The sequence below is a fragment of the Schistocerca gregaria genome, chromosome 3 (assembly GCF_023897955.1).
Source record: "Schistocerca gregaria isolate iqSchGreg1 chromosome 3, iqSchGreg1.2, whole genome shotgun sequence".
NCBI classification, from domain to species: domain Eukaryota; kingdom Metazoa; phylum Arthropoda; class Insecta; order Orthoptera; family Acrididae; genus Schistocerca; species Schistocerca gregaria.
In genome coordinates, this window is record NC_064922.1 from 426063917 (window position 1) to 426088098 (window position 24182).

Genomic DNA, 24182 nt, shown 5'->3' on the forward strand with positions numbered 1-24182 from the left:
AACTTATCTCCAGATTTTATAAATGGATGTTACTATTGCATACTTCAGTCTTTCATGAATTGCACCTTGATTCATTGATTGCTAACAAAGGTAATGTGAGGATGGTGCTACCAAGTTAGCACAAAATTGTTGTGCTTTGGCTGAGATAGCATCATAGCGAGAAGATTTAGTATGTTTTAGTTCCTAATAATTTTTGTGACTCCTCTAATAAAGCATTCGGCAAAACAGGTGTCTGGTGGTGGAGTGTGCCATGCGTTTCTGAATACATCAAATGGTTCCACCGTTGATGAATAGTTTTTTGTCAGAGTTTCCAGCTACTTTTAGAAAGATTTTTGTGAGTTTAGTAGCCAGTGTTCCAAATTTTGTGTCCTGCGCCCCACTGCTACAGTCATTCAAGAGTGGAATATTTTTGGTTTACTTAGTTAAACAATGCCTGAAACTGCTCCAAATTTTCAATGCTCTCTCCTCAGAATGTTGAATTTTTTGTTCATTGTGTGTGGTTTTTGTTTTCTTGGTTACATACTAGTGAATTTTACATAATGGATTATTGTGCATTTAAGTCTTGTTTAGAGCTTGGCCCTTTACATAAAATAAAAATACCTCTTCTTGACACAAGGTACTTTGTTCCTAGATGTTAGCTGGCCATATTTTGGCTTCCACTGTAATTTATTTTGACCTATTGTAAAGATAATCTGACTTCATAATTTACTTAGAATATCTTAAGGGGAAAATAATTGAATTTCTTTGTGTCCTTCCATCCTAAAGATGTAACTGAGTTAACATTTAGAATTCTGTGAAATTTTACTTTTCCTTTCATAGTTGCCATTTGACCATCATGATCAAATAAACCAACTTGGGATTCAGATTTTTTTTTAGAAAAAGGCACATGAATTTAGAAATAAATTATCAGTTGCTGTTACTGTATGTCCTGTTCTTGTTTGGGGGTGTTACTATGGGGATCACACCAAAGCTGGACATCAGTAACTCAAGAAGTCCTTGATTATTACTATCCGAGATAGAAAGTGTATTGAAATTTCCCTGTGTAGTCCCTTCCCATTTATTTCTACTAATTGTTACTGTTGTCCTTTCCAATTGCTTAATTTTTTTTTAGAAAATCTCCTGCTGTGTGCTTATAGATTGTCAGAATTACTATTGTGTATGTTTCCAAGTCTATTACTGAAGCACATCACTCGCTTAGGTTTCAGTACAGTATTTACTGACATCTATGGCTCGAACTTTATTCCACTTTCTGTATGCGTAACCATTCCCCCCTTTCTTCAGATTACTTCTTGTGTAACGCGACACTATCTCGCATACACCAAGATGCATCTGTTCAGTTTCTGTAATTTCCAAAAGATGCTATGATATGAGTGCCACTCACAAATAACTGCCTGTAGATTTTTCACTGTCATGCATTGATGTGAGAAGCTCAGCTTATAATCTACTCACTTTTGACCACAAAATACTTTCTTTTAAGTGATGAGTTACTCCAGAAAATTATTCCCTAAGACATTGAGTGGAAATCTGCCAAGTTTGTTAGGGTGTTGATTCGTTTGTTTCTAAGGCTAAAAATTATAGAAATAGCAATGGTAGCTGAATTCAGTTGTTCTAGCAGGTCAGGTCAAATTTTAATCAGTACAGAAATCTGGAGCATTCTACCATGTTTGCTGATGTCTGTTCATGTGCTACATCAGTTGTTTGTTGTACTGTATTTATTGTATAAAACTGTATATATCGTATGTTCTCAAAATTTAGAGTGAGTGCATTTTCAGTGAATCATTTAATAATTCTTTAAAATTTTAACAATTGCTTCCATTGTTTCCTCCTTTCTGGGGTTCATTGTAGCCCTAGTCATCTGCAGAAAAGGCCATCTATGCCTGATGAATGTCAAATGGAAGTTTATTCACATTTGTAAAGAACAGAAGTGGACCCAAATCGAACCCTGTGGGATTCCCTTTGTAATTTCTCACCAGTCACTAAAATTTTCCGGCCATCCAACAATGCTTGCATTATTCAGCCCAACTATTTGTATTCTGTTTAAACATGATGGAAACCAGTTGTGTGTAAAGCCATCAGTTGCACAAAACTTATGTTGTTCTAAGAAACCAATGTGTTTTACACAATAAAATACATTGGAATGATAAAAAAATACCACTTGCCAATATTTTATTATTATTATTATTATTATTATTATTATTATTATTATTATTATTTAATGCTTAGTGAGCGAGCATACAAACAGCATTCTTCATTGAGCAACACTTCTGGAATCCAAACTATGATGTCCAAAGTAAATAGTTCCTATTTAAATTTGAGGCTACTCCTCAATACATTTCTTTTTGAAAACTGAGATTTCAGTGAGGAAATTGGGTAATAATTATTTAAGTCTGTTTAAAACCTCTCTTATAAGTGTTTAATGGTGGCATATTTTAATCTGCCAGGAAAATAAAATATTGTGATGATGTATCAGTTTATTCTGTTTCTTTTCTATAGGGCTCAATTTGCTAGTTGCACAAAAGCCAGATGAAGTGGACATCTTGCGAGATGAAGTTGCAAGAGAATTGCGTTCAGCTTTAAGCAAAATAAAGCTTGCTGAAAGAGGGGTGTATGTGCAGGCATCTACCCTTGGTTCACTTGAAGCATTGTTGGAATTTCTGCGAACTTCCAAGATACCAGTGAGTAATGATAAATAATGTTTTGAAGTTTTTAATTGTATATTGCTTTTACTCAAAATATTTTGTCTGTAGCCTAAGCAATATGCCTTGTCATGGTGTTAACACTGTTGGTGTTACGTGAGAATGGTCCTAGTTATTTGTGTGTTATTTAGTTTGGTGAAGAATGCACTTTTACAGTGGTTTATTTTGTTCTTGTTTGAAAGCTAGCCTTACTCTGAGTGATCACATGTGACAGTTATTCTCCTTCTGTGGTCATGGTCTTTCATTAATTCATTGGTTCCAAGCATGAAAGACTTTCTTTTAAATTAGCTTCTCACTACTACCACTATTATTACATAACAGAACTCTTGCACATTGTTTAATTGTTTTTCCTCCATGGCAGTTCTTGTCTTTGAATTCCTTTGTGCAGTCAGGCATTACATTGTAAAATAGGCCTGTCTTATCTGCACTGACAGTGTTTTTAGGAGTGTATTATTCTTTCAGACGGATTTCTTTCCAATCTTGCACTGTCTCAGGATCAACACTTTTGCTTTTGTCTGACAACTGATGCCATATCTTACCTCAATTTATGCAGCCAACCTACTGAAGCCTTGAACTTTGTATATGGAGTTGACCAACAATTCAGTTGCATTTTCACAAAGCCTCAAAGCATTGGGCTGCTAGTAGGAATGCCTTCAGCTGTGCGTTGCTGGCCGGATCCACTGCAGTTCTCCACATCTTTATATTTCCCACCCTGAATGCATGCCCGCATACTAGCAGGAATTCCAAACACAATTGTGCTGTCCTCAATTTCCATTGCCTTCACTACAATAGAATTTATGGCAGACATAGCAATTTTTAATTCACTCACCTTATATTACTATTTTCATTCACTACTCCCAAAATCCATAGTTTTTCAGTGATTGTAATGCTTTTGTTCTTTCTTTCACACATGTTGTCAGTTCTCACATAATTGGAAATACAGTAATTATGGTACTGCATCTCATAAGTAAGCCTAATTAAAGCAAATGCCTCTAATATGCGCGTTACTTCACTGAATGCAGATAATCTAATGAGCCATCTTGTGGCTTACTATTTATGAGTGGCATACAACAGTTCCTATCCAGCAGCACCCTAGTGCTGGTTCGGCAAAAATTGTGTAACTTCGGGAAAACAAATGACTCCTACACCTAGTATCAGCCTTTCCTCTGGCTATTAGCAGTGCTGTAACTGTAAGTTTCGTACTTCATACTTTATATTTAAAAAAGATGATGTGACTTACCAAACGAGAAAGTGCTGGTAGATAGACACAATAAAAAACACACACACACACACACACAAATTTCAAGCTTTCACAACCCACGGATGCTTCATCAGGAAAGTGGGAACGAGAGGGAAAGACGAAAGGATGTGGGTTTTAAGGGAGAGTGTAAGGAGTCATTCCAATCCTGGGAGCGGAAAGACGTACCTTAGGGGGGAAAAGGGACAGGTAAACACTCACTCGCGCACGCACACACACATATCCATCCGCACATATACAGACACAAGCAGACATATGTAAAGACAGAAAAGTTGCAATACTAGAACATTATAGCAAAATGCAGGAAGACCTGCAGTAGGATGACACTAGGTGCAGGGAGTGTAGATTGGCTCTCAACATAAACAAATGTAATGTATTTTGGATAAAAATTGGGGACCACAGTGAAGTGATGGAAATGTCAGCAGTTTAGTTGTTTTAGTAGTTTACAATGACACTGGCCATGGAAGCCCATGGATAGATGTAACATATTTTGCATTAAATAGGTAAAAAGACCAAGTATTCTATCATTACACAATTGCAGAAGATTCACTGGAAGCAGCCACTTTAATATGAAATCTAGAAGGGTGTGTGTGTGTGTGTGTGTGTGTGTGTGTGTGTGTGTGTGTGTGTGTGTGTGTGTGTGTGTGTGTAGAAATTTAATTTGGAATGACTACATAAAACTTACTGCAGGTGAGGCAGATGCCAGACTCAGGAAGAGTAGTCCACCCACATAGAAGGCAGCTCACAAAAATTTTGTTTGAAGTATAATTGAAAATTGCTCATTAGTCTGTGATCCTTGCCAGATAGGATTGGCAGAGGAATAGAGATGATCCAAAGGAGAGCACTGTTTTTCATTACAGGTTATTTAGCAAGCATGAAAACATCATGGAAATGCTCAACCAACTCAAGTGGCAGATGCTGCAAGAGAAATTTTCAGCATCACTGTGTGCCTTACTGTTCAAATTTTTGAGAGCTTAGACTCATAGAAGAGTCAGTTAGTATACTGCTTTCTATTACTGTAATAGTGCTCTTTGGGCTGTTTTTTCTTTTAGGTAATCAGACTCCATTTATTAAAAATTATTTTCGGCAGAGAGTCTGGTGCACATTCCATTCAAATTGCATAATCTGCAGTGGTCTGCCTTGCACGGTGTTGATTTAGTATTTGATTTGTAATCATAAATTAATTCTGTGTTTTGCTGTTGCACTATTCTGTGAGAGCTGTGAATGCATTGCTTTTGGTAGACTACTGGGGTGACCATTACATATGTGCTGAGCATCTGGTTTTACGTCGGGCTCTTACGTTCCCTATCCTGTGAGCTTCCTCTACCACTGAACAACTGCAAATCTGCCTCCTACGTTACTTTCACACTCTGTTCCGCCACAGATTCTGGCGAAATAAGACTATAAACGTAAAAAAAACTAGAGAGATTTGAGCTCACATGAAGACTTACCAACTGTTAATCTTCCAGTGTACCTTCATGACTGGAGCAGAGAAAGTACCATCTGCTGCATACTGTAAGGTGGCTTGCGGACTGTAGACGTAGATGTAGGCGTAGACAGTGAGCTGGTGGTTCAGGACTGTATTGCTATTCGTCAGTTGTGGTGGTGGTTGTTCTTTTCCAACACTGAAAAGAAAAGTGATAAGCTGCACTATGGTCCATCTATCTACTATTGCACTCTGCAGTTTTCAGAATGTTGTTGCCGATGACAGTTGACTCTGGTGGTACTTCATGTCCATTTGGTATTCAGCTGCTACACATTCAGTCAGTAAAAGGTGTGACAAGATCCCAGCCACATGGCATTATACCTGTATTATGATTTCTACTACTACCATGATTGATGATGATGATGATTCCCATACTCCGAGGAGTGTAGGGGATGATGCGGGAGACCCGCACCGCTGCCTAGGCAAGGTCCTAGTGGAGGTGGTTTGCCACTGCCTTCCTCCAACCGCAATGGGGATGAATGATGAATACGACACACCACCACCCAGTCATCTTGAGGCAGGGAAAAATCCCTTACCCAGCCGGGAATCGGACCCAGGACCCCATGTGCGGGAAGCGAGAACGCTATCGCAAGACCATGAACTGCAGACTCTACCATGATTATAACCTCAAAAAACTGTCTCCCTGTTTAAAAAGTTTTTGTGTCAGAAAATCTTCAGTCACTCAGTGGCATACCGGTCGCTAGGTTCACTTCTGACTCCATAGATATTGCAAAGGACATTATCAAGAAATCTGAATTATTTGTCTGTTTCAGTTTCGACAGCAGTCTTTGTCTGTGTGTTTTTCTCCTGTGCTCCCTGTTTGCTGGGGGTAATCTCTGGATCTACATTGTGTTGCAATGTTGAATACTGCCACCACCGCATAATGACCCATTCTCTCCAGTATTTAGGATTCTTTGTGCGCACAGATTGGTACTTACAGGAATTGCTGTTCTAGTAGTAAGGGGGGAGAGTGTTGGTGTAAATGAAGATGTGCCTCCTATGCCTTTTTACACTCAGTTTCACCATTGTTATCAAGGATCTGCAATGTTAACTCGGGTTACAGATCTCCTGAACATCTGGTATTGTGTCCTAATCAGTTGTTTACACACAGATCGAGTCACATCCACATACAAGTGCATTCCAATTCCCAGTTTAGTGTTCTTTGGAATGCTTTCTTCTCCCCTTGTACATTCATTTATTTCTTTTATTCTGATTTGGTATGAGTACGTTCCAAGCTGACTGTCACCTACCAGTATGTAGGTCAGCCACATTGAGGGGCGTCAGGTGTTGTAATCCAAACCTTGACTATTTGAAAAGAAGTTGTACGTTCAGCCTCCTTTTCAGCATCATCCCAGCTAGAGGAGAATCCAGTCTCTTGCTTGTTGTTGATCTGTGGCCTGAATTTTGTGGTATTCATTCCTGTTCAGACAGTGCATAGCTGTTTTCTTCATGGCTTCTAAGCCAAGCAGGCACATTGCAAGTAATACACTAAGCGCATCTGCAGAGATGGCACCAAAAACTCCAAACAGCCTGAGGAGCAATCCATGTACTCTTTTTGTAGCATGTGCTGATGTTATCAGTAGCAGCATGTGAAACCAGACACTTGCTCAGTAACACTCAGTAGCAGTTAAATAGCCTTATTATACAGTTGTGTTGATTGCGGGGGTGCCTGACTAAGTGTATCTTGCTTTTGTATTACTTTTCGACCTCTCTTATCCACTTCCTCTAGATGAGTGCTGAAACTGAATTGCGCATCCACCTATGTATCTCGATACATTAGTGAAAATAATCAGTTTTTGGAAATGTTATGTAATTGGAAGGATAAAAATCTACACACCAAGTGGTGGCAGGACAATACACACATAAGATATTTAAACATGAAAGCTTTTGGAACCAGTGGCTCCTCCTCCTGGTAGAAAGGTAGAAGTGGAAGGAAGAGGGGTGAAGGAAGAGGACTGGTGAGGTTTAAGAAATGGAGAGATTTCAGAAAAGTCACCCAGAATCCTGGATCAGGAGAAACTTACTGGATTGTATGACGTGGAAAGACTGATTGTTGTGGACTGGTGGAAGATAGGGTAATATACACTACAGAGATTACTGCCGAAACATTGTGCATGAGTTAGCAAGAGCAGAAAGCTAAGTGCATTGCATGTGATAGAGGTGAGATGGAGGAGGAGGGGGGAGGCATATAGACAGGTCAAAAATGCAAGATACAGAAAACAAAAAGGGAGTGAAGAAAGGAATAGTTACTGTGAAGGAATGGCGAGACTGACGAAATTAACGTAGTTGAGGCCAGGTAGACGGCAAGAACGAAGGACATGTTGTAGTGCCGGTCCCCACCTGCAGCATACTGAGAAACTGGTGTCCGGAGGAAGAATCCAGATGGCACTTGTGATGCAACAGGCACTGAAGTCATGGCTGTCACATTGTAGAGCATGCTGTGCAACAGGATGCTGCGTGTCACCGGTATGCACCCTCTGCGTAGGTCTATTCATCCTAACTGATAACTTGGTGGTAGTCATACAAATGTACGAGGGTGGTTGAAAAGTTCTTGGAACGGAAAAATGTACTTACATTAGTGAAATTCTTTTTAAATTTTCAGTGTAGTCTCATTGTAGGTTAACGCACTTTGTCCAACCATGTTCAAGCACCTTCATCCCATCTCAAAAAAGTGTGTGGCAACAATTCATACCTTAGTTCGCGTAATTTTGCCAAGGCGACTGTGTGGGGGCCCGCATCAAGAGTCGCGGCACCCATCTTGCAGATAATTTTTTCATATCTAATTCTTCATTTAAAATGTGATATACCCTTTCAGATGACATCTGGCAAGTGTGAGCAGTTTCATGTACTTTCAGTCAGTGATCCTCTGTGACCATTTTGTGCACTTTTGCAGTGATTTCTGGAGTAGTGACACGTCTTGGCCAACCAGTGTGCAGATCATCATCTAAGCTCTCCTGATCAAATTTAAATTCATTTGTCCACTTGGCAACAGTTGAATATGAAGGAGCAGAGTCCCCCAGTGTATTCTGGCAATTGACGTGAATGTCCTTTGCTTTTATACCTTTCTTTACGAAATACTTAATCACTGCGTGAATCGCGATATTTTTTTTAAAATTTTTTTAGTTTTTTTTTTTTTTTTTCCCGTCTTCGCAAATCACTTCGCAGGAACAGCTGCCATGTCACTGCCACAGCTCTCTTCCAAGAGCACTGATAAGGCATGTGTTTACAGGTAATAGTCCAATGACTATCATGTGAACAACTCGTAGTGCTAGCACTGATCTCTCCTGGTGATTCTGAGAACTTTTCAAACCACCCTTTTAAAAGCCAAAACAGTGTTTACATAACAGCTGGTATATGGTGTATTATTTCACAGGTGGCTTTCCCTTTGATAGTACATGTTTTGTCAGTTAAAGGGCAGGTATAGGTTGTGGTCATACGGTACATAGGCCAAGGCTTATAGTGGGGGCAGTCACAGGGGTAGGATCTGTAGGGTTGGGAAAGTGGTGCAGAAGGAGCATAGAGTCTAACAAGGATATTGCGGGGATTTGGAGGACAACAAAAAGCTATTCTAAGTGTGGTGGGGAGAATATCAGACAGAGTGGACCTCATTTCAGAGCGTGTTTTTAGGGAGACATAGCCTAATTGAAGTAGCTAATTAATACTTCAAGCCCAGGATAATACTCCGTGACAAGTGGTGTGCTCCGAAGTTTATATGGGAGGGACATTTGGTGTTGAAAGGATGACAACTGTCCAAATGGAAGTAGTGTTGCTTATTAGTAGGTTTAATGTGAACAGAAATGTGTAACAGACCTGTGGCGAGGATGAGGCCAACGTAAAGAAAGTAGCTTGGGATTCGGAATAGGGCCATGTTAAAGTTAATTGGGAAAATGTGTTTTCCAAGAATTTTAACAGGTGAGCCTCACAATGAGTCCATATCACAAAGATGTCACAATGTACCTAAAACATACCAGAAGTGGGAGTCTTATGGATCCCAGGAAAGCCCCCTCCAAATGGCCCATGGAAAAGTTAGCATAGGAAGGAACTATCCTAGTTCCCATAGTTGTGCCCCTGATCTATTTGTATGTCTGACCACAAAGGTGAAGTAGTTTTTAGTAAGTATAAAGTTGATTAAGGGGAGCAAGAAGGATGAAATAGGTTTTGAATTAGGTGGGAGCTGACTGAGGAGGTGTTGAGCAGCAGACTGATCTTGTACATGCTGAATGTTGCTTAGAGGGTGGTGGCGTCAGTGGTGACAAGCAAAGTGTGTGGTGGGAGTGGGACAGTCACGAATTTCAGATGATCCAGAAAATGGTTGCTGTGTTTAATAGAGGAGGGAAGTCTTTGCACTGTATGTTTCAGGTGTTGATCAACAAGGCAAGATATATGTTTTGAGGGTGCTTTGAAGCTAACAGCAGTAGGGTGGCCAGGTTGGTTTGTTTTGTGGAGCTGAGGAAGAAGGTAAAAGGTGGAGTTGCGGTTTTGGGTGGGGTAAAAAGGTCTGTGGATTGATATGTTAGCCCTTGTGATGGCTCTGAGGTTTTAAGGAGGGATTGTAAGTCAGTTTGAATCACAGGGGTGGGTGTCAGACAGCTGGTATAGACCTTCATTTACATACCCCCATTAGTCAAGTACAACAGTGGTAGATCTCTTCTACACTGGTAGAATGATGATGGAGTCATCAGGTTTTAGGGAATGAAGAGTTCTGCAAAGGCCGGGTTAGGGACATGTTATAGGGACCTGCGGTAGGATTGTGAAGCAATGATGGATGTGGATAATTCTTGGAGGGCTTGTAAGGGATGATTTTGAGACAGTGGTGGTGGATCAAGTTGGGATCATGGTCAGAAGTGTTCAAGGCAGGGTTTAGTGTCAGGTTTGCTGTTGAAAAAGGTTTTCTGATTGGATTACAAAATGTAGAGAGGGTGAGTCAAATGAAAACCTTAAGTTTGTAATAACAAATCGAAATTTCATGCTGCTAACCTGTAAGTTGGTAAGCTTGCTACAAACAACGTACAGAATGGTCTGTAGTTGGCAGCACAGTGCAGATGCACACATACTGTTGCAGTATCAGTATAAAGATGGCTGCCCCACTTGTGACTTGCACCAGGGAAGAACAGCGTTCTGTTGTTCGATTTTTGCATAGTGAAGGTGTGAAACCTATTGAAATTCATCAACAAATGAATGTTCAGTATGGTGATGCTTGAAGGTTCAGTACGGTGATGCTTGTTTGTCACAGCAGCAAGTCTATATATGGAGTAGGAAGTTTGCAAATTGTGTGACTTCAGTGGAAGATGCTCCTCGTCCAGGTAAGGCACAATGGGTTGTGACTCCACAGAACATTGCAGCAGTTGAAGCTATAGTGAAGGAAAACTGCTGAGTGACACTGAATGACATAGCAGCATGTTTACAGATTAGTCATGGGTCGACACACCACATTGTGCATGATGTGCTACAGCTCCACAAAGTGTCTGCAAGATGGGTGCCACGGCAGCTGACTCCTAAAATGAGAGACTGATGTGTTGATGCTTGTGAAGAACTTCTTTGGTTCTTTGAATGAGAAGGTGACGGCTTCCTTGCAAGAATAGTTACTGGGGACGAAACCTGGGTTCACTTCCACCAACCTGCATTTTGTGTGTCTTCCTCATCCACCATAATATGCCCTCTCTTCTTGGGATGAATGTAGCATAAAATTCAGATGCAAAGGGTGACAAATGGCTCCTTGTGTGCAGCCTTTGGAGAGCTTCATGTTGAACTGTTATCTCTTTGTCTTGTCAGTAACCTTTTGGACAGTTTTGTAGAGCTGTAGGGCAGTCCAACTCTCTTTGACATCAAAGAGTTCAACACCCCAGCAATGTCTGTCATTATAGTTGCTACATAGTTGTGTGGAGCATTTCGTACTAAGGATGTTGCTTCATTTCTAGAATAATCTTTCTTTGACTTCCCTTTCCTAAGGCCAAAGTGATGAAGACTGACTCCATACAGCACTCTTTGCACCTGCAATTTGCAACATAGCAGTTTTTTCAATACGTAAGGAAAATTGCATAACAGCAGATTAACCTATAGAACTCTGGAACAAAAGGGCCCTGGTGCTCACACTTCTTTAAGATTATTACATTTTCCTCTATCAATAATGTTGATCTATGCCCCATAGGAGACATTCATTGTTCAGCTGACTGACTTGTGGACTGATCTGCGCATAAAGAGACCGCCAAACTTCCACAGGAATGCCATAGGGACCCAGTTTTTAAATTATATTTTCAATATTTCATTTTGGACCTCATTGTGCATGAAAGGACACACTACACGTTCACTTATGTACATCTCTCTGTTTTTATTGTTAAGTCTCCTATATTTTGCAAGCTTGGCCACACACATTGGTCTTCAATATGGTCTGAAAACTACAAATCCATTAATAACCAATCTGGCTGTGCTCAGTTCATACTTCTACTCTTAATCTTCAAAGTTGACAATATTATCACTAATTTTACTTTTTGACATACAGTTTTGTCTGGTATGCCCAAAGGATCAAGATGTAGAGTCTGTAAATTACTTTCAACTATCCATTCTTACTGGTCACAAATTTTCTTGAAACTGTTGCCTGAGGTTCCTGTTCTATTGCAGTCTACAAATGGTATCTTCCACAATGTTGTTTTTCTGGTAAAATTTTGTTGTTTTGGTGACCTTTAGAGGCTCTTCCATGAATATTGTCTGTCGGACTGCTGGAATTCCTAGCTGCTTATATTGTACTAACTAGGTGTTTTGCTTTCATTTCTGTGTTATTGCGTAATTGGCATTGTGGCTTCATCTGATTTAAATTGTTTTGATACTAACAATAATAAATGTTTTTGCCACTAGTTCATTACTAGCTACTTGTTCAGTGTCCAGCCTTGGGACATGGATTTGATGTGAAGGTTACTTATTTAGAATGTTTGGATTCACTTAAAGAGATCTCCTTTGATAAGATGCAGGACCTGTTCATGTGGTTCCATTTTTAAAGCCTATCCAGTTCAACAGGTCCTACTGGTAGCTAGGCTACCACCAGCATACTCTCAGCCTCAACACCACACACACACACACACACACACACACACACACACACACACACACACACACAGTTCTGCCATATCCTACAATTCTCTATTCTTTCTTTCCATCACCCATGATTTCTATCCTTCACTCTATCATTGAAGCTCTCATCCTTTATACTTTATACTAATTCCCATCTTCTCAATCCCACCCAACTGGTCCTCTTCCTAACAGTCTTTGTTCTCTGACCCTTCTGCCTCTGAACCTTGATACCTCCTCCCATTGCATATCTTTTCTGGCCCTGGTTAACAGTGATGCACAGCAGTACGGATACGTTTCCTGATGGAGAGTTTGCCAAAAAGCACCTTGTATATGTGTTCATTGCATTTAATGGAAGAGCAGCATGACAAAACTACGCTGATAAGTTCTTCCATTGACAGCAACCCTATTACACTACTTTTCCATCTGTTTGAGGGTTCGTTGCATTTCTTTATGTTTTATGGTACCTTATTACAGACTTTCTCACTGTGTGAAGGTGTTTTCCCATGGGGTGACGCATTAAATAAATCGTAATTAAATCATTAGCCTGTAAGGAGTCACTGGAGACCACCACTTGAGCAATATCGGTGAACAACCTTTGAAATATTGTCAGTGAAATTTGGTTTACATGGTGTACGACAGAAAGAACATAAATACAGAGTTATTTAAATTATCCTTTGACAATAATTGCATGTACTTTGACGTTTCTGTAACAAAACAATGGAATATAGAAATAACAAGTCTGTTCCAAGTTCTGTTGGAATCTCAGTGAACAATCCTACAACAGAAGTTATGGTACTGCAAACATCTTGCTTGATACAACTTTGGTGTATAAATATTATGATTTCAATGCAGGAAATTAACTCGGAAGAAATTGAAGAAATCTATTAAGACAGGAAACTAAACGGAGTGAATGTTTAAGGAAAGGTAAAGAACATATAACATGCAACCTTAACTCTAGAGCAGGTGAGCTCTTAAATGTTAGAGGAGCAGGCACACAGTGTATTACGCACACATTGACGATAAGTGGTGTGGAAGGTGGCTGTTGAATGCTGTTGATTTATAATGTATTGCATTTTTCACTGAGAACTGTTGTTTGATCATGATTTTTGCAAACAAATTTATTAAAAGAGGAACATCTTGTTGTTGGGGAACTATTCTTTGCTAAATTCATATACCTTTTTTCTTCATTGGTTGCTCTTTCGTATATGTCTGTTGAACTTTGTAATGATGCAGATACTTGCTAACATCAGCTGGTGAATTTGGTATTACAGATCGTTCAATAATATATGGTTTCATGAGAAGGTTTTTCAGAAAGTTTGATGTTGATATTTCTCATTCTTTCCATTTGCTTGAAACAACACCTACGCATTGATACCACCCGTGTTCAACAGTACGTACCATATAGCCATTGTACATCTTCTTGTCATTCATGTTACTGAGTATTTATTGAACATTTTGTCAACAGAATCAACACCACACTCTTTTCTTATTATAATCTAGTACAGTGGTTCCCAACGTGGGGGTTATTATCCCCTGAGGTATAAAATGAAAATTTCTGCCTGACAGAAACAGAAGTGTTCAGTTGAGTTTCTATTATTCCTAATTTGTGACACTGTAATACTGATTACATGAGTTGCCAAAATACATTTTTAAATATTAGCATCAACGTGTGATACAATGTGGTGGACATTACAGTTTGTGAAATGAATTTGTGGACAACATTTTTCTCACGTAGCCCATTCACTACATGCATACCTCTGACCATGCTTCTATGACAGCAAAATGGAGATTGATTTATTACATGTGCTTAAATATCTCATTAAAATGCTGTTTCTAAGTTGTAGATAGTTCCCACAGTAGACCAGAAATTGCTTCATTATTCACTTTGCAGCAGTAAACGAACTAATTGACTCTGGAACACAACAGTAACTATGTAATGGCTACTCCACTGGTGTAATGCTTACACTGTGTTGTTGTTGTTGTTGTTGTTGTTGTTGTTGTTGTTGTTGTTGTTAGCAGCAGCAGCAGTCTTAAAACACAAAGAGTTTACAGCCGGAGGTTGTCCAATTTCTGCCAATTCAGAAGGAAGGAGTCCAGTAATCAAATGATTTTAAAGCGACAAGTTTTGTGTATATATCTTAATTTAGTCGATTTTAAATTGGGGTGCAGGGTGTGGGTGCAGCAAGTGTCGTTAGGGAGGGTAGTAGTGCACAGCCAACACGTTGTTGTAATAATTGTCTACCCTCATTGTGGTGAGGTAACTTTCTCTTCCAAGATGAAGTAGTAGGTAGCAATCGTGATGCACTGAAAATTGCTTCATTGTCCTATAAAAAAGCAGTGTTTGAAATAAGAAATGCCAGTTGCATCATTGACTCATTAATTTATGGTTTAATAAAACAGCTACAAATATTAATTATCATTTGTCTTTCATCATTTAGAAGGGGAACTGTTCAAAGAATGATTAGTGAGGCGTTTATGTTGATGTTTCATGGTGGTGGTGGTAGTAACGCAGGCAAGGGGGGGGGGGGGGGGGGAGAGATATTACCTAATATCCGATTGCTCTAAGGGGTGATGTTCTCAGAAAGGTTGAGAATCACTGATCTAGTATAATGTGAGGTTTTGTAGTGGCCTCATCTACTGTTCCTTCATTACGCACTGTGGACGTGAGTAAAACAGATTTTTTTGTTATTAGCTACATACAGTACAAGAGCAATGTCTTTCTGGTATTCAAGAACTGTGGATCTGATTACTCCACTCTTGTTGGCAAAAAAACTCACGTGGAATTTTTTATTATCTTTTCTTAAGGTTACTACATAAGTCTTTGTTTTGACAGTTGAGAGAGAGCCAGTGGATAGCTACTATACCAGTCACTAGTGTTACATTTCTACTTGTGTCTGTTATCAGCTCAGTCAGTCAGATGGCTTGTTAGAAACACAAAATTGTCCTTCTGGTTATTTGCCACAAAACACTTCCAACAAACCAGTGTAGAATGGCTAAACATTGCACAGAGCATGTATTGTGATGCCATATTTGGCTGATTTGCTGGGAATGTATTGTCTGAAGCTGCAACGACATCTGAATTCTTCTAGTTTCTTGTCAGTAGTAATAAATGCTCCAAGATTGAACCATTCATGTAGTTTTGCAAAAATGCATTCAGAAATTTCCTAATAGCAGCTAAACTATATGTTTTATGTTTCATATTCCTAGTTTCTTTATCATCAAATCTAATACACCTGAGAAGCAATAAAAATCTCTTATAACTCGTGCAAGAGCTCAAAAAAGTTTCCTCTACAATACCTCATGATACCATTTTTAGGGCTTGGAGATATCATGATTATTTTTTTTTTTCCTGGTAAACTGGATGTCTTTTTAAGCATATCAGTTTTCATCCATTTTCTATGTTTGTCCCTACCAGTAAACACATCATATTTAGTATCAACGAAAGCTAGCCTTTCATCATACTGAATTTCAAAGCTACTATCATGATCGCTTGGTAATATTACTTCATCCTTTCCGTCAGAAAACAAATCATAAGTATCTCTGTGGTCATCACCTTCCGCAAGCGCCTTCAAGAGAATCCACTCTAATTCCTACAATGTCAAGTACTTTTGGCCCTAAAATTAGAAGCAGAAACTGTTGTTACCAGCTAATGAAGTGTTTTAATGGAAGTCTATAAAATACGCCTCTTTTTAGCAAACAGCTTCGTATAAATGTAAAAGAGACAATGTTGACAGTTTGAAATATTACTTGCTTGACCAGGCACGTGGTATACATAGTACACCGCTGTGCATTTCCAGGATTAACTAACCATTGCTCTTAATCCTTGGTGCTGTAATCATTCAGACACAACTAAACATAAGTTAAACAATAACTAGAAAGGTATCAACAATTAGGTGGCTATAAGCCTTGGAATTTTTCTGGTAGATGGCAAAAGGTTACTCTGGTGTATTAAATACATATGTACACCTGCTCAAGGGTTAAGATGCTCTGCTCATAATCCAGTAACCGTCTTCATTTACCCGTGTGTGGTTTGAGAGAGCACTTTCCATGTTGTGTGTCCAGACACAAGTAATCCGTCATTCTACTCCTGTTTCTTCAGAATCCTGTTTCACCTTGAGTGACCCACTGCACCCTTTTATATCAGTTTCTATCCATTTTATGTGTTTGTCCCTACCACTAAACTTATCATCTTCAGCATCAAAGAAAGGTAGCCTTTCATCATACTGAATTTCAATGTCTCTTTTGTGATCACTTAGTAATATTACTTCATCCTTTCTGTCCACAAACATGTCATCATTAGCTCTACAGTCAGCTTCTTCCACAAGTACCTCTAAAAGAGTCCACTCTAATTCCTCATACGTCAAGTATTTTTGACCTTGATATTAGAAACACAAACTACTGTTAGCAGCCATACCTCTTATTTCATATATCATCTTTACATCTTCCAGCCATTATAACCATGGTGTACTCATGCTTTAGTATAATGGTTGCATAGTTTGTGTTTCTTGCTAAAGGAGCAAACCTTGTCACAGAAAAGCCTCTCTAGCATTAGGCCTAGCAAATCAGCAGTAAGGTTGGTTCCACATTTTTCAGAAGTCAGAAAAATGTTCTGATGTGGAGAAAAAATGATTCTGTTTACATGGTAGAATGAAATTGGAAACAATTTGGCAGGTCGAATTTCACGGTACAGTATTGCAATAACATAACCGAAATGATAAACATAACTTAATGTTATGCCATTTGTCATTCATTTCCATAGAATGAAATAGTAGAAATTCATGGTGTTTAAGGAAACATTGTCATAACATTGCTGGGTTGTCTAATGGTGAGAAATCAAGCTTCTATGAAGAGAAACAGTGGGACAGTGAAGATGCTGCAGTGAAAAGCTGAAATTCATACTAGTCTTGTATTATCATCTTTTAGTCTTTGCTATAGTTGTATGGTTTCCAGATACCAAGCTTCTGTATCAAAACATGTAGCACACAGTTTGGTTGTAGGTAATCACTTGGTTTATATAAATTTCCTGTTCAAGGCATACACTGATGAATCATAAACATAAAGACCACCAGCTTAATAGTGTGTTGGTCCACCTTTGGAATGCACTAGAGCAGCAATTCTGTTTGGCATGGATTGAACAAGTCATTGACAGGTTTCTGTAGGTATGTGGAACCAGATGTCCATGCAAAGATCAAGCAATTACTGTAAATTATGGGCTGATAGTTTTTGGGTGCTTAGTTGGCACCTAATAGCATGTCAGATGTATTCCATGAGGTCCAGATCAAGCGAATTTGGTGGCAAAGGCATCGACTTGATTTCACTATTGTGCTTCTCAAATTGCTGTAGCATCATCTGGCCTTGTGACAGAGCCAATTATCTTCCAGGAAGATGCCACCACCATTGGAGATGACATGAAGATAGGTAAATGGTTTGCAGTAATGTTCATCTAATCCACAGTTGTCATGGTTTCTTTGATTTTAACATAGATCCTGTGGGAGCTGAGGTGAATGTGCCCTGTAGCATAATATTGCCCCCACCAGCCTGCATCTGTGGCGTAGTGCTTGTTTCAAACATCTATTCACCCAATGATGCCATATCCAGACACAACCGTCAACATAATGTGACAAGAAATTTGTTCATCTGACCAGGTAACAAATTGCCATTAATCCACAATCTAGTTTCTAAGTTCAGATGCCACTGTAATCACAATTGGTGTCATTGGGTCAGTATGGAGACACCAACAGATTGTCTGCTGCAGAGCCCTGTGTTCAACAGTGTGCACTGAATGGTGTGCTCTGAAAAACTAGTGCCGGCAACAGCATTGCACACTAGTTGTCAGATGTGCCACAGATCGCCATCTATCCTCCTCTTTAAAGCACGCAAGTCTCCAACTTCCACATTCTGTGCTGAGGCATGGACATCAATCACCTTGTCATCTATTTGCGTTCTCGCAGTCCTTCAACCACTTTCCACAAATGCTCATGTCAGAAGCAACAAACAACTGAGTTGCTTTATTTTTTCTGACATCTCTCTCCTCCCAACTGCTATGCTAAAAGAATCTGCCCTAGAATGCTTCCTCATTTGTTTGTGCTCTGTTAATAAACTTTTCTTACTATTTCACATGCCCAAATTGCTTCCAGGCATCATTCATTTTTTGGTGGGCAGTGATTATTATGTTTTCACCCATCTTTATGCTTATATCTAAAAGGACTGAAATAAACTTCCTACCAGTTTCCCTCATTTCAACAGTGAACAAATTCCATGTGCGCTGTGAGCAGCATAGGGCTAACAGTTAACTCGAGAAGTACAGATGATGTTTGGTCCAATAATGAAATAGAAAAAATTATTTGAGTAGACAATGTGCATTTTTAAAAATTTACTCTATTTATTTTTTATTTAGTTTTGAGAAAGGAAGTGCGTGGTTATGTACACACTGCAGTCAGGTGCTACATTGAAATGCATCCAAAGTAACATGCATTTGAGGAACCAAAATACTTTTACCACTTTTTACGTATGGACAACAGTAGAGTGGACTTTGTGATTCTATAATAAAATAGTGCAGTAGCAAATAAAATTAAACTTACATTAAGTAGGCTCCATATTTTATTAATTAACGTATTTGATGGCTCATAACTAATGACAGAGAAAAAAAAGAATTGTACATGAATTTGCAAAGTTTTGAAATCGTTGCCAATACAGCGGTGAATCAGATGGAAAAAACACAATTTCAAAAGTAATGCCAGGTGAGGTATATAAAGCAAGTTGAGATACGAAGAAATTACAGCTCCTAGGATATGATGTTTTAGTAGAAATGGTTAATGCTGGAAGGAAACTAATATGAAAGGAAGTTACAAATTACGTACAGAATTTGTGCAGAGGAAACAGTTAGTCAAAATTGACACAGTGCAGTAATCGTTCACTTTACAAAAGAGGAGACAGACAAAATCTACAGATCTATCAGCATTCTCTCCTTAATGCACAAGAAATTTGGGAAAAAAAAAATTTCCATAGTAGAAAAAAAATTAACGAAACAACTATCCTTTTCATTACATTGTCATTATTCCATCCTGGATTTTCCATTTTTTTGATTTGTACTGGAAAACATATATATCCAAAACTACAGCTTCCATTAACTTTTTTGGGGATTTAAAGGAGAGTTTGACAGGAACGTGCCACATCTCCAAAAAGATTCCCAGCAGTTGTAGAGAATGTAATTACATCCTTAAACTATGAAAATGAAGTAGTAGTGTGTGTTACTGGAACTCGCAGGAAGCATCTTTGTTTTGCTGATTACATGTTGAAGCTTTTTTCTAGTTTAGATAAACTTCATCAGTGAATGGAGAAACTAAAAAGACCAACTTTAATATGGACGAAATTCATTTATAATAAAACCCGAGTAATGTCCATTCAACACATTGAAAAGAAAGAGCAAATTAACAAAATACCCAGTTCGTGTTTTTTGTGTTTAGGGCCATTAAATATGTCTAGGTGGACCGGGAAAGAAATACACAGTAAAAATGACCTGGAGCACTTCTAGCATTTTAAATAGGGTTTTCAAAACCAAGCTTCTGATGTGTGTGTAAAGGGAAGTTTATCATATTATGTGTGTACATCAGTATTGTGCCATAGCAATGAAAACCATTCACTCATTTTGTGATTGCTAGAAGAAATGCGAAAACAAACATCTGTGCCAGAGAACAAATTTGAGTCATATATGTGTAACTGTAACAAAAGTGAAAGGGAGATACCTAGAAAATGCATTCAGGTGAATGGAAAGTAGATGGATGAAGGACTTATTGATGAATTCTAATGGGAAAAGATTGAGATGACAATATAATAGTAGATGGATATGTGGCACCAGAAAACATACAGGAACGACATGGATATGCATAACAGAACACTGTAATACATAAGAAAATCTAGATCAGGCCTTTATCCAACAGTCATCTTTAGACTGTAAATATGTTCATTGGAATCCATATAACTTTATCAGCACCCACATATTCCATAGTACTGAATAAATATTTTTGTGAATACTGTTTTATCAGCTACTAAAAGGGATTTTTATCACCATGTATGATATATTTCAGTTATGTTGACTGTTAATCTGGATGATAAATTGGCTGGAAACTTACTTATACTGCTGTGAGAAGTTGGGGGGTCCTTCGCCCCCCCCCCCCCCCCCCCGATACTTTCTCGTGTGCATGATCTTGCAAGGGCACTAGGGGATATCCATATCACAGCAAGCAAGATTTGGAAAATGGGCATAAGAGAACTAAAACTATTGTTTGGGCACTGCTTTTGGCCAATAGCTGGTCAAAATAACTTGCTTTTGTTTGACATCTGGTCTGTATATAAAAATCAGACTCAATTAGAGCAAACAATTCCTCCTGAAAACTGTGTAACATTGCAATTCACACCACATTGACTGGACAAATTCAGCCTCTGTATGTTTTTTCTTTTTTCTATGCCTGTGAAACATATCAAATTATCTGTAGCTATGCCTTAAAAGATAGCCAGTTTCACAATAAGCTCCATGACATAATATTTTGCCTTCGATTGCATGCCATCAAATTCCATCATTTCTCATCAGACTGTTACATCAACGTGATTCTATATGCATTCTTTAAGAGTGGATACCTAGCTGAACATGCTGCACAATTAGTAACTCCCAACAAGTTCACCTTTGATCTTGATGGTGAAAACCTTTGTGATCACTGTGGCACACCATTTCTCATTTGGCGTTCATGGTGTAAGTTAATGATTTGTTTCGAACATTTCTTGAATGTCGATAGTGTCCATTTCGTGAAGTATGATACATACACACCATAGGAGGTTGATCTCTGCACCTGCTGGACACTCATTTTCTGTTGCCTTCCTGATGCACGTGGTGAGTTATTGGCAGCTAAATATTTTCCTGACAGAATTGTTAACATAACACTTTAACTTGAGCCTTATTAAAAATTGACCCCACACCCAAGGAGTTCCTTGTAAGACATGGGGAAGCTATTTGATTGTACTTCCTCTCTGAGGTGGAGGGTTGGGGAAGGGGTGGAAGAAGAGACCGACCGACTCTTTTAATGTGGACCTTTCTCAGACGAAGATGTTGGATGGTCACGTCCCTTCTTTTATGTCCAGTTTGTACTTTGAGTTTCGTTACATCAATAATTTCATAACTTGAAAATTGGGAAAGGCATCCTACAGATCTTTATGATATTATAGAATTCTCGAAGAAAAACCTTGAATCTAGATTAACAGAATTTTTGTTTTGTTTAATGTTAGTCATAATTTGAAGGGATTGAGCACATTAGACAAGGACAGATTTAGGAAAGATGCTGCTAATGTTTATCAGAGCATGGTTTAATTTCGAAACATTGACTTTTAAAAAACTCATTATCCTGAGCATGGAAGATGAGGTGACCTTTGACAGCCTCATAACTGATGAATTCTACAATTAATACTTCCAATTTACAAGCAGACCAAAAATGGGATCATTTATGTAGTAAAACTGAAGCACTGCACTTATTAAACGTAGGTGGAATGCGAACCTCTTGTTAAAATAAACTGTAATATGAGCTGCTCAGAATTCTTTCAGCATGTTCTACATGAGAAGAAACTTGCAAAAGTCGCTACGTCAGACAAGAAGTACGCTATGTGATAAAAAGTATCCGGACTCCCCCAAAAATATACATTTTTCATATTAGATGCATTGTGCTGCCACCTGCTTCCATGTACCCCATATCAGTGACCTCAGTAGTCATTAGACATCGTGAGAGAGCAGAATGGGGCACTCTATTGAAATCACAGACTGCAAACATGGTCAGGTGAGTGGGTGTCACTTGCGTCATACGTCTGTACACGAGACTTCCACACTCCTAAGCATCCCTAGGTCCACTGTTTCCGATATGATAGTTGAGTGGAAACGTGAAGGGACGCGTACAGCACAAAAGTGTAGAGGCTGACCTCGTCTGTTTACTGACGTAGGCTGCTGGCAGTTGAGGAGGGTTGTAATGTGTAATACACAGACGTCTATCCAGACAATCATGCAGGAATTCCAAACTGCATCAGGATCCACTGCAAGTACTATGACAATTAGACGGGAAGTGAGAAAACTTGGATTTCATGGTCGAGTGGCTGCTCATAAGTCACCCATCGCGCCGGTAAGTGCCAAACGATGGCTTGCTTGTTGTAAGGACTGTAAACATTGGACGATTGAACAGCGGAAAAATGTTGTGCGGGGTGACAAATTACGGTACACAATGTGGTAATCCAATGACAGGTTGTGGGTATGGCGAATGCACAGTGAACGTCATCTGCCAGCGTGTGTAGTGGCAACATTGAAAATTCAGAGGCGGTGGTATTGTGGTGTGGTCAGAGTTTTTCATGGAGGGGTCTTGCACCCCTTGTTGTTTTGCGTGGCACTATCACAGTACGTGTCTACATTGATGTTTTAAGGACCTTCTTGCTTCCCACTGTTGAAGAGCAATTTGGGGATGGCGATTGCAAACACGATTCAACGTCTGTTCAAAACGCACGGCCTGTGGCAGCGTGGGTTACACAACAATAACATCCCTGTAATCGACTGGTCTGCACAGAGTCGGCCTGAATCCTATAGAACACCTTTGAGATGTTTTGGAACACCGACTTCGTGCCAGGCCTCTTCGACTGACATCGATATCTCTCCACAGTGCAGCACTCCGTGAAGAATGGGCTGTGATTCACCAAGCAACCTTCCAGCACGTGATTGAACACCAAGTGGGGTAGTGAAGTGGTCAGCACACTGGACTTGCATTTTGGAGGACGAAGGTTCAAACCCGTCTCCAGCCATCCTGATTTAGGTTTTCCATGATTTCCCTAAATCCTTTCAGGCAAATGCTGGGATGGTTCCTTTGAAAGGGCACGGCCGATTTCCTTCCCAATCCGTCCCTAATCCGAGCTTTTCTCCCGTCTCTAATGAGCTCGTTGTCGACGGGACGTTAAACACTAATCTCCTTCTCGTCCTCCACATGATTGAATATATACCTGCGAGAGTGGAAGCTGTCATCAAGGCTATGAGTGGCCCAGAACCATATAGAATTCCAGAATTACCGATGGAGGGCGCCACCATCTTGTAAGTCATTTTCAGCTAGGTGTCCGAATACTTTCGATCACCTACTGTACGTCTGTAAGTTCCAGCCACAGCCCTATATTAGATGCTGCGTTGTGTTTGAAGCGTCCCCATTTTCGTGTTTCCAAAGGTGACAGTCTAGCAGAACAGCATTGCCCATAAGGAGTATCAGACTCCAATAAGACACGGTGCAAGACCACCCGAAATGGTATTACCGCGGCATGCCCGGAAGATAATTAACAGTATTTATGCAGGCCATGACATCTGTGCAGAAAGTCGCCACTGATGGGGAAATTCTTCATTTTCGCACTGTGATTGTGTCTATGAACATCGGACCATCAGACACATTGGAAACAAGCTGTAGCAGAAAAGCTTAGCGGAAATCTAGATTATTTCTTTGAAGTGGCAGAGGCAGCCCTTGAATGGGCTGGAAAAACAAGACTGCAGCATCGTAATCTACAGACTTTACACCCGAGGTTGCCGTATTCTGGCATCGGTAGTGTCTGTCACGTGACCAAAGCCCTATTTCCAAAATGACCGACATCAGTGTTTCGTTTCGACACCGTGGTGTCA

At 39.4% G+C, this 24182-nt stretch overlaps 1 protein-coding gene across 3 annotated transcripts in view; it reads left to right on the forward strand.

Annotated features, from left to right (window-relative positions):
* The window catches only part of LOC126356206 (eukaryotic translation initiation factor 5B), a 406256-nt gene that overhangs the window by 194885 nt on the left and 187189 nt on the right, over positions 1-24182 (forward strand). For all 3 annotated transcript variants that reach the window (XM_050007014.1, XM_050007012.1, XM_050007013.1), the window contains exon 16: positions 2494-2675. In XM_050007014.1, coding sequence (XP_049862971.1) covers positions 2494-2675 — 182 coding nt within the window. The remainder of the gene's footprint in view (positions 1-2493; positions 2676-24182) is intronic.